Raw genomic sequence first — 15,011 nt, 5'->3', positions numbered from 1 at the left:
TTGAAACCAACAAGAGTGTCGATCCATCAATGCATTTGGTTGTTGGGGAAAATGGTAGGGGCCTACGAGGTTATACAGTTTGGCCGATTTCATGCCAGAGTATTCCAGTGGGACCTGTTGGACAAGTGGTCCGGATCCCACCTACACATGCACCGGAAGATAAACCTGTCCTCCAAAGCCAGGATTTCGCTCCTGTGGTGGCTACACAGTTCTCACCTACTAGAGGGACGCAGGTTCGGGATTCAGGACTGGGTCCTGGTAACCACGGATGCAAGTCTCTGAGGCTGGGGAGCTGTCACACAGGGGGGAAAGCTTCCAAGGAAAATGGTCAAGTCAGGAAGCCTGCCTTCACATAAACGTTCTGGAATTGAGAGCCATTTACAACGCCCTTCTACAAGCGGTACATCTTCTTCAAGATCATCCCGTGCAGATCCAGTCGGACAATGTAACGGCAATCGCATACATAAACAGGCAAGGCGGAATGAAAAGCAGAGCGGCAATGGCAGAGGTGACAAGGATTCTCCTCTGGGCAGAAAGACATGTAAGAGCTCTGTCAGCAATTTTCATTCCGGGAGTGGACAACTGGGAAGCGGACTTCCTCAGCAGACACGATCTCCATCCAGGAGAGTGGGGCCTCCACCAAGAAGTCTTCGCAGAGGTGACAAGTCTTTGGGGAGTTCCTCAAGTAGACATGATGGCATCTCGTCTAAACAAGAAGCTTCAGAGATATTGTTCCAGGTCGAGAGACCCTCAAGCAATCGCAGTGGATGCACTGGTGACCTAGTGGGTGTTTCGGTCGGTATATGTGTTCCCTCCACTTCCATGGATTCCAAAAGTTCTCAAAATAATAAGAAGAACAAGAGTTCGAGCAATCTTCATTGCCCCAGACTTGCCAAGGAGAGCTTGGTATCCAGATCTTCAGGAGTTGCTCATAGAAGATCCTCTGCCTCTTCCTCCTCGAGAGAACCTGCTACAGCAGGGGCCATGTGTGTATCAAGACTTACCGCGACTACGTTTGATGGCATGGCTGTTGAGCGCCGGATCCTAGCCCGAAAGGGTATTCCAAAAGAAGTCATTCCCACTCTTATTCAGGCCAGGAAAGGAGTAACGTCCAAACATTACCACCGTATTTGGAGAAAATGTGTCTTGGTGTGAATCCAAGAAGGCTCCTACGGAAGAGTTTGAATTGGAACGTTTTCTCCATTGTCTGCAGGCTGGTGTGGATGTGGGCCTTAGATTGGGGTCAATCAAAGTCCAGATTTCGGCCTTATCAGTTTTCTTTCAAAAACAATTGGCCTCCTTTCCAGAAGTTAAGACATTCGTGAAAGGAGTTCTGCACATCCAACCTCCATTTGTGCCTCCAGTGGCACTATGGGACCTAAATGTGGTGTTGCAGTTCCTTCAATCGGATTGGTTTGAACCTCTGCAGGAGATAGAATTGAAGTTTCTCACTTGGAAAGTGGTGATGCTTTTGGCCTTGGCATCAGCAAGGCGGGGTGTCTGAGTTGGGGGCCTTGTCTCACAAGAGTTCTTACCTGATCTTCCATGAAGATAGGGCGGAGTTGAGAACTCGGCAACATTTTCTTCCAAAGGTGGTTTCATCTTTCCACATAAACCAACCTATTGTGGTGCCAGTAGCTACTGACACTTTCGCTGAGTCAAAGTCTCTAGATGTGGTTAGAGCTTTGAAGATTTATGTCGCAAGAACAGCTCTGATACGGAAAACAGAGGCTCTCTTTGTCCTGTATGCTCCCAACAAGATTGGGTGTCCTGCTTCTAAGCAGACTATTGCGCGCCGGATCAGAGGTACGATTCAGCACGCTCATTCTACGGCAGGATTTCCGATACCGAAGTGGGTGAAGGCCCATTCTACTAGGAAAGTGGGCTCATCCTGGGCGGCTGCCTGGGGGGTCTCGGCTTTACAACTTTGCCGAGCAGCTACTTGGTCAGGGTCAAATACATTTGCAAAATTTTATAAGTTTGACACTTTGGCCGATGAGGACCTCAAGTTTGGTCAATCGGTGCTGCAGGGTCATCCGCACTCTCCCGCCCGTACTGGAGCTTTGGTATAACCCCATGGTACTGAAGTGGACCCCAGCATCCTCTAGGACGTATGAGAAAGTAGGATTTTGATACCCACCGGTAAATCCTTTTCTCCTAGTCCATAGAGGATGCTGGGCACCCGACCTAGTGCGTACTTTACCTGCAGTTTTGTTCATTATAGTTACACAAGTTGGGTTTCATTTGTTTTCAGCATGTTGCTGCAAATGGTTCATGCCTGTTGGTGTGTGTTATGTTGAATGCCATGTTGTGCGGCATGGTTGAGGTGTGAGCTGATATGAATCTCACCATTAGTTTAAAAGTAAATCCTTTCCTCGAAATGTCCGTCTCCCTGGGCACAGTTCCTATAACTGAGGTCTGGAGGAGGAGCCAGTTCACACCCTTTGAAAGTCTTAAAGTGCCCATGGCTCCTGCGGAACCGTCTATACCCAATGGTACTGAAGTGGACCCCAGCATCCTCTACGGACTAGGAGAAAAGGATTTACCGGTGGGTATTAAAATCCTATTTTATTTTTTTTATTATTATTTTTTTAAATAGAGGAACCCTTAAATTACTTGTGTGACTGATAGTTACACTCCTGCGTTTTATGTTTTCTTTTTTTTCTTCCCTTTTTATGTATTTAGTTTTTTATTGATGGTTCTTCAGTCATTTGATTAATGCTCATTTGGAACTTCTATGTAGGTTACCACATATATGGATGTGTGTACTTTGATTCATTGGTCCATGGGACATTCTTCTTTGATCTATTTGATGGACAAATAACCATTTTTAATCTCTGTTTTAGCGATAGCTCCCCAGACAGGATCAGTAACTGGAAGAAGCAGGATGAAGAAAGACGCCGGGCACTGGAAGAGCGTCGCCAAAAGGAGCAAGAGGAGCAATTGCGTCGTCTAAGAGAGGAAGAAAAAGAAGAAGAGGAGAAAGCAAGGAGGGAAAAAGCGCTAAAAGCAGAACAAGCAGACAGTGATAGTGACAGCATAAAGAGTGAAAGTCGAGAACTTTCAAAACCGGGAAAGAGGCCTCGTTCATCTTCTGATTCTGAAAAAGAAGAGAAAATTAAGAAAACATCAGCAAATACTAAAAAAGAGGCACGAATGATGGTGTCCGATTCTGATAGTGATAAGAAGGTGATAATTTGAAATTATTTCTTTAATAGTCTGAATTTGCTACCAAGCCTCACATTGTAAATGTGCTCACGGGAATCACTGATAATGTTGGTATGGCTTCTCTTTTTTTTTTTTTTTTTTTTTTAAATTAACTGTGTTGTTTTTGAAGGTAAAGAAGACAGTAAAAAAGCCACGAGCTGCAGAAACTGTTAGAAAGACAAATCAGAAAGAGAAACGGGGAGACCGGCCAAGAGGAAGGTTAGAGGAACATTTTAAAGGGAAAACGTATGTACAGATGTGTCCTTCAACATTTGTTGCTGCAGTCGCGCCAAACAGCCTTTCTAGATGTGCCAGGTACCATGACGCTCTGCTACTGCCGGGCTACTTTTTATCTGAAAATGTGTCTTAGTCGCAGTGTGATGCAGTTAGGACACACCAGGAGACTCTGCAGGTTAATTTGATATGCGGTACTTGTATATCTGTATATGAAGTGCTACGATGCAGCGGTTGCAGCATTTTACCAAGCCATGTACTGTTGTGCTACGCATGCATACTAATTTACACAGCTATACAATTACTAGTCTCATCGCATTGCGACTAAGATGCATTTTCGGGGAGAAAGATGCTTGGCACTAGCAGAGTCGTGTGGGACCTTGCGGCTCACTCGCGCCAGGCATCTTGAATCACATGGCATATAGATGCAAGTATTATGAGGACACGTGTATTCCACTTTGTCTACTAAAGTGAAAATCTATCATAATTCTCTGATGAATGGCTGCTTTTTTTATTTAGACCACCAAAAGCTGAAAAAGCAAAGAAAAAGCCTGATATAATAAGTGACCGAAAAGTGGAGAAGAAGGGTGAGTTGGAATGGAGAGCATTTTTGTTACTGTGGGAGGGTATCAAAAACAATGCACAGCACTGAGGGCCTTATTCAGGTTTATTAGCAAACCAAAAAAGTCAGCAGTTGGGCAAAACCAGGTTGCACTGCAGGTGGGGCAGATGTAGTATGTGTAAAAAGATGTGTTCAAACTGAAATCTAAATTGCAGTGTAAAAATAAAGCAGCCAGTATTTACCCTGCACAGAAACAAAATAACCCTCCCAAATCTAAATCTCTAAAATCTAAATCTCTCTGCACATGTGACATCTGCCCCACCTGCAGTGCACTTTTTGGTATGCTTACAAACCTGAATAACCCTGTGATCTAATGCACTTTGCAGAGCCCACTGTGGAGGAGAAACTTCAGAAGCTGCACAGCGAGATCAAGTTCGCATTGAAAGTGGACAGTCCTGTGAGTTGTTTGTACCCTTGATAATCTCCCATACCATTACATTATTTTTACATTCTAATCCCTTAAAATGTCACTGTTTTGTGTAGTCTACTGCATTTCTCATATGTGGGGATCACACTACTAATACCCACTAATCATACAACATTATTTCTCTTACGTTCTAGAGGATGCTGGGGTTCACTGGGAACCACTGGCACTTTAAGAGTTTAATAGTGTGGGCTGGCCCCTCCCTCTATGCCCCTCCTATCAGACTCAGTTTAGAAATTGTGCCCAGAGGAGCCGGTTACAGCTAGGGGAGCTCCTAGGAGTTTTCTTAGTTTTATTGTTTTCTAGAGTTTGTATTTTACAAAAAGGCTGCTGGCAACAGCCTCCTTGCTTCGTGGGACTTAGGGGGGGCAGTAGGAACCAACTTAATGGAGAGTCAATGGTTCTCTACTCTGCTGACAGGACACTGTCCCCCTAACAGAGCCAGAAGTAGAAGAGTGGTGATTACAGCGCCGGCGTCCCGGTTAGCGGGTTGCCGGCGGGTGTGGCGGCACAAGGGTTGGAGCGCAGCTCTGACAGGCTGCGCTCCTGGAAGGCTCAGCAACATATGTAGGCGCTTGAGGGGCGTCCTGAGCCATCGCATTAACCCTACACTGGTCACATAGTTAACAGGGGCTAATCCCGCTGTTAACACATCACACCTCAGGCCAGTATAAAGAATAAGTGCAGGAAGCCGCGCGCCATTACAGGGGGCGTGGCTTCCTCTCAGAGCAGATCCAGCACTCACCTGCGCCATTTTCTCCCTGCCGCTCATCGGACAGGACGCTGACAGGGAGCGCTGCCCTCCACATAACTCCAGCAATACCTCTGCGGTACCGGGGTGTTTTAGACAGGGGGGGCGGGGGGGGGGGGGGGGCGGGGCGGGGGGGGAGTGTGATAACAGTACTAGCTACTCTATAAAGGTTAGTTAGTTAGCACCGGGCTTTTAGCATAATAACAGCCTACAAGGGCGCAGTGTGGCTGGCTCCTTACATTCTGTGACTCTCTGAAGGTACTCTAGGGGAAACTGTGTCTGACATTTTTCTGTGTGTGAGTGTATATATCCACATTACCATGACTAAGGACTCTGTATCTTGTGCTGCAGAGTGTTTATCTTCTCCTAGGGAGTCTATTCCATGTACTCAGGACTGCAATATAGTTTCTCAGCCTTCTGAAACCGAACCCGCATGGGTGGATTCTTTAAGGGGAATGATATCCCAGATTTCGACAAGGACGTCACATACTTAGAAAGAGACGCAGTTTTTGAGAAAATCTGTGGAGGGTATGATGTATTCAGGCCCCACTACTTCATCAAAAACCCCAAATACGTACACATGCCCAGATAATGCAAGCGGACACTGATACCGACTCTGATGCAGAGGACGGTGATGGGGATATGCAGGGGGAAGATGCATTTCTTGCTAAAGAGGTGCAACTAATGATTGAAGCCATTAGGGATGTTTTGCATATTAATGAGAAGGTACCTGAGCAGGAAGAGGAAACTTATTTTCTCTAACGTCCTAGTGGATGCTGGGGACTCCGTAAGGACCATGGGGAATAGACGGGCTCCGCAGGAGACTGGGCACTCTAAGAAAGAATTAGTACTACTGGTGTGCACTGGCTCCTCCCTCTATGCCCCTCCTCCAGACCTCAGTTAGAATCTGTGCCCGGACGGAGCTGGGTGCATTTTAGTGAGCTCTCCTGAGCTTGCTAATAAGAAAGTATTTTAGTTAGGTTTATTATTTTCAGAGAGCTTCTGCTGGCAACAGACTCTCTGCTACGTGGGACTGAGGGGAGAGAAGCAAACCTACTAACTGCGGCTAGGTTGCGCTTCTTAGGCTACTGGACACCATTAGCTCCAGAGGGATCGAACACAGGAACTTAACCTTGGTCATCCGTTCCCGGAGCCACGCCGCCGTCCCCCTCGCAGAGCCAGAAGACAGAAGCCGGCGGGTGAAGCAAGAAGACGTCAAAATCGGCGGCAGAAGACTCCTGTCTTCATATGAGGTAGCGCACAGCACTGCAGCTGTGCGCTATTGCTCCCACACTAACCACACACTCCGGTCACTGTAGGGTGCAGGGCGCAGGGGGGGGCGCCCTGGGCAGCAATTGAGTACCTCCTGGCAAAATAGAACATATATACAACTGGGCACTGTATATATGCATGAGCCCCCGCAATTATTTTTACACAAAATCGCGGGACAGAAGCCTGCCGCTGAGGGGGCGGGGCTTCTTCCTCAGCACTCACCAGCGCCATTTTCTCTCCACAGCTCCGCTGAGAGGAAGCTCCCCAGGCTCTTCCCTGCAGACTCACGGTAGAAAGAGGGTAAAAAGAGAGGGGGGGCACATAAATTTAGCGCAATAATCACAAATACAGCAGCTACTAGGTAAACACTAAGTTACTGTGTAATTCCTGGGTCATATAGCGCTGGGGTGTGTGCTGGCATACTCTCTCTCTGTCTCTCCAAAAGGCCTTGTGGGGGTCCTGTCCTCAAATAGAGCATCCCCTGTGTGTGTGTGGTGTGTCGGTACGATTGTGTCGGCATGTTTGACGAGGAAGGCTATGTGAAGGCAGAGCAGGTGCAGATGAATGAGGTGTCTCCGCCTACGGCGCCGACACCTGATTGGATGGATATGTGGAAGGTGTTAAATGATAATGTAAACTCCTTGCATAAAAGGTTGGATAAAGCTGAAGCCTTGGGACAGTCGGGGTCTCAACCCATGCCTGATCCTACAGCGCAGAGGCCGTCAGGGTCTCAGAAGCGCCCACTATCCCAAATTGTTGACACAGATATCGACACGGATTCTGACTCCAGTGTCGATGGCGATGATGCAAAATTGCAGCCTAAAATGGCTAAAGCCATCCGCTACATGATTATGGCAATGAAGGATGTATTGCACATATCAGAGGAAAATCCTGTCCCAGACAAGAGGGTTTATATGTATGGGGAGAAAAAGCAAGCGGTGACTTTTCCCCCTTCACATGAGTTAAATGAGTTATGTGAAAAAGCGTGGGATTCCCCCGATAGGAAAGTGCTGATTTCCAAAAGGTTATTTATGGCGTATCCTTTCCCGCCAACGGACAGGATGCGCTGGGAATCCTCCCCTAGGGTAGACAAAGCTTTGACACGCTTATCTAAGAAGGTGGCCCTGCCGTCACAGGATATGGCCTCCCTAAAGGATCCTGCGGATAGGAAGCAGAAAAGTATCCTGAAGTCTGTTTATACACATTCAGGTACTCTACTGAGGCCGGCAATTGCGTCGGCCTGGATGTGTAGTGCTGTAGCAGCATGGACAGATACTCTGTCTGAGGAACTGGATACCTTGGACAAGGATACTATTTTACTGACCCTGGGGCATATAAAAGACGCTGTCCTATATATGAGGAATGCCCAGAGGGACACTTGCCTACTGGGCTCTAGAATAAATGCAATGTCGATTTCTGCCAGAAGGGTCCTGTGGACTCGGCAATGGACAGGTGATATACGTACAAAAAGAGAAAAGTATGACTCTTGTTTGGGCGCACTCTTGTAAAAAACTAGATGTTAATCAACAGGTGATATGTCTGAGAATTAATGAAGTGCAAACTGTGTTTGAATTGATGTGGCCCTAAATTGGGTTAACCCAATTTAGGGCCACATCAATTCAAACACAGTTTGCACAGATCTTGGGCAGATGGAAGCAGCTTAATATGTGGCTACCTTCCAATATGCACTTATCCAGGTATAATTAAGATCTGGACATTCCTTTATTTTGGGAGACCTATTTCTCCAGTTGACATATCTATGGATGTGTTTTGTTTAATCTGTTGCGTTTAGTCCCCTTGCATTTTAGAGAGTAGACAATAAAGACTTCATTAATTCTCAGACATATCACCTGTTGATTAACATCTAGTTTTTTACAAGAGTGCGCCCAAACAAGAGTCATACTTTTCTCTTTTTGTACGTATATCCCCCCCGTTTTTTTGACTCTGGGCGCACCGCCACACGGACGCATAGTTATTGCTAATATCTAGTATTATTGTCCATTTCTGGTCTTCATATATTACCATGTAGTCTCGAATCTAGGTCGGTGCAGGATCAACAATCCTTCTTTTTTTTAATGGACAGGTGATGCCGACTCTAAAAAGCACATGGAGGTTTTACCTTATGTTTGGGGACGGTCTCTCGGACCTAGTTTCCACAGCTACGGCTGGGAAGTCAAATTTTTTGCCATATATTCCCTCACAGCCTAAGAAAGCACCGTATTACCAAATGCAGTCCTTTCGATCACAAAAAGGCAAGAAAGTCAGAGGTGCATCCTTTCTTGCCAGAGGCAGGGGTAGAGGAAAGAAGCTGCACAATACAGCTAGTTCCCAGGAACAGAAGTCCTCCCCGGCTTCCACTAAATCCACCGCATGATGCTGGGGCTCCACAGGTGGAGCCGGGAGCGGTGGGGGCGCGTCTCCGAAATTTCAGCCACCAGTGGGTTCGCTCACAGGTGGATCCCTGGGCTATACAGATTGTGTCTCAGGGATACAAGCTGGAATTCGAAGTGATGCCCCCTCACCGTTACCTCAAATCGGCCCTGCCAGCTTCCCCCATAGAAAGGGAGGTAGTGTTAGCGCCAATTCACAAATTATATCTCCAGCAGGTGGTGGTAAAGGTTCCCCTCCTTCAACAGGGATGGGGTTACTATTCTACAATGTTTGTGGTACCGAAACCGGACGGTTCGGTCAGACCCATATTGAATTTAAAGTCCCTGAACATTTACCTGAAAAGGTTCAAGTTCAAGATGGAATCGCTCAGAGCGGTCATTGCAAGCCTGGAAGAGGGGGATTTTATGGTGTCTCTGGACATAAAGGATGCTTACCTGCATGGCCCCATTTATCCACCTCATCAGGAGTACCTCAGATTTGTGGTACAGGACTGTCATTACCAATTCCAGACGTTGCCGTTTGGTCTGTCCACGGCAATGAGAATATTTACCAAGGTAATGGCGGAAATGATGGTGCTCCTTCGAAAGCAAGGAGTCACAATTATCCCATACTTGGACGATCTCCTCATAAAGGCGAGGTCCAGAGAGCAGTTGCTGATCAGCGTAGCACACTCTCAGGAAGTGTTGCAATAGCACGGCTGGATTCTGAATATTCCAAAGTCGCAGCTGATTCCTACGACGCGTCTGCCCTTCCTGGGCAGGATTCTGGACACGGACCAGAAGAAGGTGTTTCTCCCGGCGGAGAAGGCTCAGGAGCTCGTGACTCTGGTCAGAGACCTCTTAAAACCAAAACAGGTGTCGGTGCATCACTGCACGCGAGTCCTGGGAAAGATGGTGGCGTCATACGAAGCCATTCCCTTCGGCAGGTTCCATGCGAGGACCTTTCAGTGGGATCTGTTGGACAAGTGGTCCGGATCGCATCTTCAGATGCATCGGCTGATCACCCTATCCCCCAGGGCCAGGGTGTCTCTTCTGTGGTGGCTGCAGAGTGCTCACCTTCTCGAGGGCCGCAGGTTCGGCATACAGGACTGGGTCCTGGTGACCACGGATGCAAGCCTCCGAGGATGGGGGGCAGTCACTCAGGGAAGAAACTTCCAAGGGCTGTGGTCAAGTCAGGAGGCTTGTCTGCACATCAATATCCTGGAACTAAGGGCCATATACAACGCCCTGAGTCAAGCGAAGCCTCTGCTTCGCAACCAACCGGTGCTGATTCAGTCAGACAACATCACCGCAGTGGCTCATGTAAACCGCCAGGGCGGCACAAGAAGCAGGGTGGCGATGGCGGAAGCCACCAGAATTCTTCATTGGGCGGAGAATCACGTGCAAGCACTGTCAGCAGTGTTCATTCCGGGAGTGGACAACTGGGAAGCAGACTTCCTCAGCAGGCACGACCTCCACCCGGGAGAGTGGGGAGTTCATCAAGAAGTTTTCACACAGATTACAAATCGATGGGAACTGCCACAGGTGGACATGATGATGGCATCCCGCCTCAACAAAAAGCTACAAAGGTATTGCGCCAGGTCAAGAGACCCTCAGGCGATAGCTGTGGACGCACTAGTAACACCGTGGGTGTTCCAGTCTGTCTATGTGTTTCCTCCTCTTCCTCTCATACCCAAGGTGCTGAGAATCGTAAGAAAAAGAGGAGTGAGAACAATACTCATTGTTCCGGATTGGCCAAGAAGGACTTGGTACCCGGAACTGCAAGAAATGCTCACAGAGGACCCATGGCCTCTGCCTCTCAGACAGGATATGTTGTAACAGGGGCCCTGTCTGTTCCAAGACTTACCGCGGCTGCATTTGACGGCATGGTTGAACGCCGGATCCTAGCGGAAAAAGGCATTCCGGATGAAGTTATTCCTACGCTAATAAAGGCTAGGAAGGACGTGACAGCAAAACATTATCACCGTATATGGCGAAAATATGTTGCTTGGTTTGAGGCCAGGAAGGCCCCTACAGAGGAATTCCAGCTGGGCCGGTTCCTGCACTTCCTACAGTCAGGAGTGACTATGGGCTTAAAATTAGGGTCCATAAAGGTCCAGATTTCGGCCCTATCCATTTTCTTTCAAAAGGAACTGGCTTCACTTCCTGAGGTTCAGACGTTTGTTAAGGGAGTGCTGCATATTCAGCCCCCTTTTCTGCCACCAGTGGCACCTTGGGATCTTAACGTGGTATTGAGTTTCCTGAAATCTCAATGGTTTGAGCCACTTAAGACCGTGGAGCTAAAGTATCTCACGTGGAAAGTGGTTATGCTTTTGGCCTTAGCTTTGGCTAGGCATGTGTCAGAATTGGCGGCTTTGTCCTGTAAAAGCCCCTATCTGGTTTTCCATATGGACAGGGCAGAATTACGGACTCGTCCGCAATTTCTGCCGAAGGTGGTGTCATCTTTTCATTTGAACCAACCTATTGTGGTGCCTGCGGCTACTCGTGACTTGGAGGATTCCAAGTTACTTGATATAGTCAGGGCTTTGAAGATTTATGTAGCCAGAACGGCTGGAGTCAGGAAAACTGACTCGCTGTTTATCCTGTATGCATCCAACAAGCTGGGTGCTCCTGCTTCAAAGCAAACTATTGCTCGCTGGATCTGTAACACGATTCAGCAGACTCATTCTGCGGCTGGATTGATGCATCCAAAATCAGTAAAAGCCCATTCCACAAGGAAAGTGGGCTCTTCTTGGGCGGCTGCCTGAGGGGTCTCGGCATTACAGCTTTGCCGAGCAGCTACTTGGTCGGGTTCAAACACTTTTGCAAAATTCTACAAGTTTGATACCCTGGCTGAGGAGGACCTTGTGTTTGCCTATTCGGTGCTGCAGAGTCATCTGCACTCTCCCGCCCGTTTGGGAGCTTTGGTATAATCCCCATGGTCCTTACGGAGTCCCCAGCATCCACTAGGACGTTAGAGAAAATAAGATTTTACTCACCGGTAAATCTATTTCTCGTAGTCCGTAGTGGATGCTGGGCGCCCGTCCCAAGTGCGGACTTTTTCTGCAATACGTGTATATAGTTATTGCTTAATAAAGGGTTATGTTATGTTGGCATCCATTGTTTGATGCTCTGTTGTTGTTCATACTGTTAACTGGGTATGTTATCACAAGTTAGATGGTCTAATTGGTGTGGCTGGTATGAGTCTTACCCTGGATTCCAAAATCCTTTCCTTGTAATGTCAGCTCTTCCGGGCACAGTTTCCTTAACTGAGGTCTGGAGGAGGGGCATAGAGGGAGGAGCCAGTGCACACCAGTAGTACTAATTCTTTCTTAGAGTGCCCAGTCTCCTACGGAGCCCGTCTATTCCCCATGGTCCTTACGGAGTCCCCAGCATCCACTACGGACTACGAGAAATAGATTTACCGGTGAGTAAAATCTTATTTTATCATAAATAAGAAATCCTTGCTCACCTTCCCTGCTTCTAAGGAGTTAACTCCTTGTTTGAAAAATCCTGGGAAAACCCAGAGAAAAAATTCCAGATCCCTAAAATAATTCTCCTTTCTGTCCTCTTCAGGGAAAGGGAAAGCAATAAGTGGGAAAACCCACCTATAGTGAACGCTTCTGTATCTAGATTGTCAAAAAAGGTGGTTTTACCTGTCCCTGGTTCAATCGACTTAAAGGAGCCGGCTGACTGCAAGATTGAGACTACGCTCGAATCACTATACATTGCTACAGGAGAGGCTCTAAGGCCCACTATTGCATCTACGTGGATTTCTAGAGCCATAGTAAAGTGGTCAGGCACATTACTGAAGGAATTAGATACTATGGATAGGAGTGACATTGACTTGTTTTTACGCCCCATACAGGATTCTGCGGGTTTCATGGTGGAGGCCGTGAAGGACATTGGCCTGCTTAATGCAAGGGCTTACATCCATGGCAGTCTCTGCACGCAGAGTACTCTGGCTGCGCCAATGGACTGCGGATGCAGAATCCAAGAGAATTCAGGCCCTGTTCGGGGACGCTTTGGATGCCGTGGATATCCACGGCGACTGCGGGTAAGTCGACCTTCCTTCCCTCCATGGCAGCACTGGCTAGGAAATCTTATCCTACGCCTACACTGCAGTCCTTTCGGACCGCAAAATTTAAAAAAATCCAAAGGCCCCCCCACCTTCTTTAGAGGAGGTCGGGGAAAATCCAGAAAACCTGCACCAACAGGTTCCCAGGAACAGAAACCAGGTTCTGTTTCCTCAAAATCTTCAGCATGACGGTGGACCTCCCACTCCCAGTCTGGGAATCGGGCAGGTGGGGGCGAGACTAAAAGACTTCAGTCACGTCTGGGCGTCATCATGCCTAGACCCCTGGGTCAAAGATATTGTTGCCCAGGGGTACAGACTGGAGTTTCAGGAACTCCTGCCTCACAGATTCTTCAAAACAGGCTTACCAGCCTCGCTGACAGAAAGTGCTATCCTACAGGAAGCCATTCAAAAATTGGTACAAACAAATGTCATTGTTCCAGTTCCACCTCACCTAACTCACAAGAGTTATTACTCAAACCTGTTTGTGGTACCGAAACCGGACGGTTCTGTAAGGCCTATATTGAACCTAAAGTCATTGAACCCCTACTTGAGGGAATTAAAATTCAAGATGGAGTCTCTGAGAGTGGTGATCTCGGGTCTGGAGGAGGGGGAATTCCTAGTATCCCTGGATATCAGGGATGTATACCTTCACATTCCGATCTGGCCGCCTCATCAGGCTTACCTACAGTTTGCACTACAGGACCGTCATTATCAGTTCCAGACTTTGCCATTTGGCTTCTCCACAGCACCAAGGATGTTCACCAAGGTCGTGGCAGAGTTGATGCTCCTCCTCCGCAAGCAAGGAGTGAACATAATTCCATATCTGGACGATCTACTGATAAAGGCATCTTCCAGGGAGAGGCTGTTGCAGAGTATTGCTCTCTCAACTCAACTACTCCAGGATCATGGGATGATCCTGAACCGTCCAAAGTCACATTTGGAGCCGACAAGGAGACTGCCCTTCCTGGGGGTGATACTCGTCACGGAAGTGCAACGGGTGTTTGTACCAGTGGAGAAAGCATTGGTGATCCAATCAATGGTCCGGGATGTACTGAGGCCAGCCCGGGTATCTGTTCATCAGTGCATTCGCCTTCTGGGAAAGATGGTAGCCTCCTACGAGGCTCTACAGTACGGAAGATTCCATGCATGGTTCTTCCAGCTGGATCTCCTGGACAAGTGGTCGGGACCGCATCTTCATATGCACCAGCGGATACGCCTGTCACCGAATGCCAAAATTTCACTCCTCTGGTGGCTCCACAGTTCTCACCTACTCGAGGGCCGCAGGTTCGGGATTCAGAATTGGATTCTTCTAACCACGGATGCAAGTCTCAGAGGCTGGGGAGCAGTCACCCAGGGGGAAAACTTCCAAGGAAGGTGGTCAAGTCAGGAATCTCTCCTTCCAGTAAACATTTTCGAACTAAGGGCCATATACAACGGCCTTCTACAAGCGGCGCATCTTCTGCAAGTTCGAGCCATTCAGGTTCAACCGGACAACGTCACAGCGGTGTCCTACATAAACAGGCAGGGCGGAACGAAGAGCAGAGCTGCAATGTCAGAGGTAAAAAGAATCCTTCTCTGGGCAGAAAGGCACGTGGTGGCGCTGTCAGCGATCTTCATTCCGGGAGTGGACAACTGGGAAGCGGACTTCCTCAGCAGACATGATCTCCATCCAGGAAAATGGGGCCTCCACCCAGAGGTATTCACAGAGGTAACAAGCCCATGGGGCATACCTCAGATAGACATGATGGCCTCTCGCCTCAATAAGAAACTTCGGAGGTACTGTTCCAGGTCATGAGACCCACAAGCAGTGGTGGTGGACACCCTGGTAACTCCGTGTGTGTTACAGTCAGTGTGTGTGTGTTTTCTACACTTCCACTCATCCCAAGGATTCTCAAGCTAATAAAAAGAACAAGCGTTCCGGCGATCCTCATTGCTCCGGACTGGCCAAGAAGGGCTTGGTACGCGGATCTTCTGGAATTAATGCTAGAGGATCCGAGGCCTCTTCCTCTTCGCGAGGACCTTCTACAACAGGGGCCGTTCGCCTATCAAGACTT

General features: G+C 48.1%; 1 protein-coding gene across 1 annotated transcript in view; it reads left to right on the top strand.

Moving 5' to 3' along the window:
• The window catches only part of HDGFL2 (HDGF like 2), a 269,345-nt gene that overhangs the window by 165,287 nt on the left and 89,047 nt on the right, over nt 1-15,011 (top strand). The window contains exons 9-12 of the mRNA XM_063915248.1: nt 2,847-3,189; nt 3,338-3,426; nt 3,961-4,028; nt 4,390-4,460. Of these exons, the coding sequence (XP_063771318.1) occupies nt 2,847-3,189; nt 3,338-3,426; nt 3,961-4,028; nt 4,390-4,460 (571 nt within the window). The remainder of the gene's footprint in view (nt 1-2,846; nt 3,190-3,337; nt 3,427-3,960; nt 4,029-4,389; nt 4,461-15,011) is intronic.

This window comes from Pseudophryne corroboree, chromosome 1, assembly GCF_028390025.1.
Source record: "Pseudophryne corroboree isolate aPseCor3 chromosome 1, aPseCor3.hap2, whole genome shotgun sequence".
In the NCBI taxonomy this organism is placed as follows: domain Eukaryota; kingdom Metazoa; phylum Chordata; class Amphibia; order Anura; family Myobatrachidae; genus Pseudophryne; species Pseudophryne corroboree.
The sequence above is the reverse complement of the archived record's forward strand: the minus strand, read 5'-3'. Positions and strand labels throughout refer to the sequence as shown.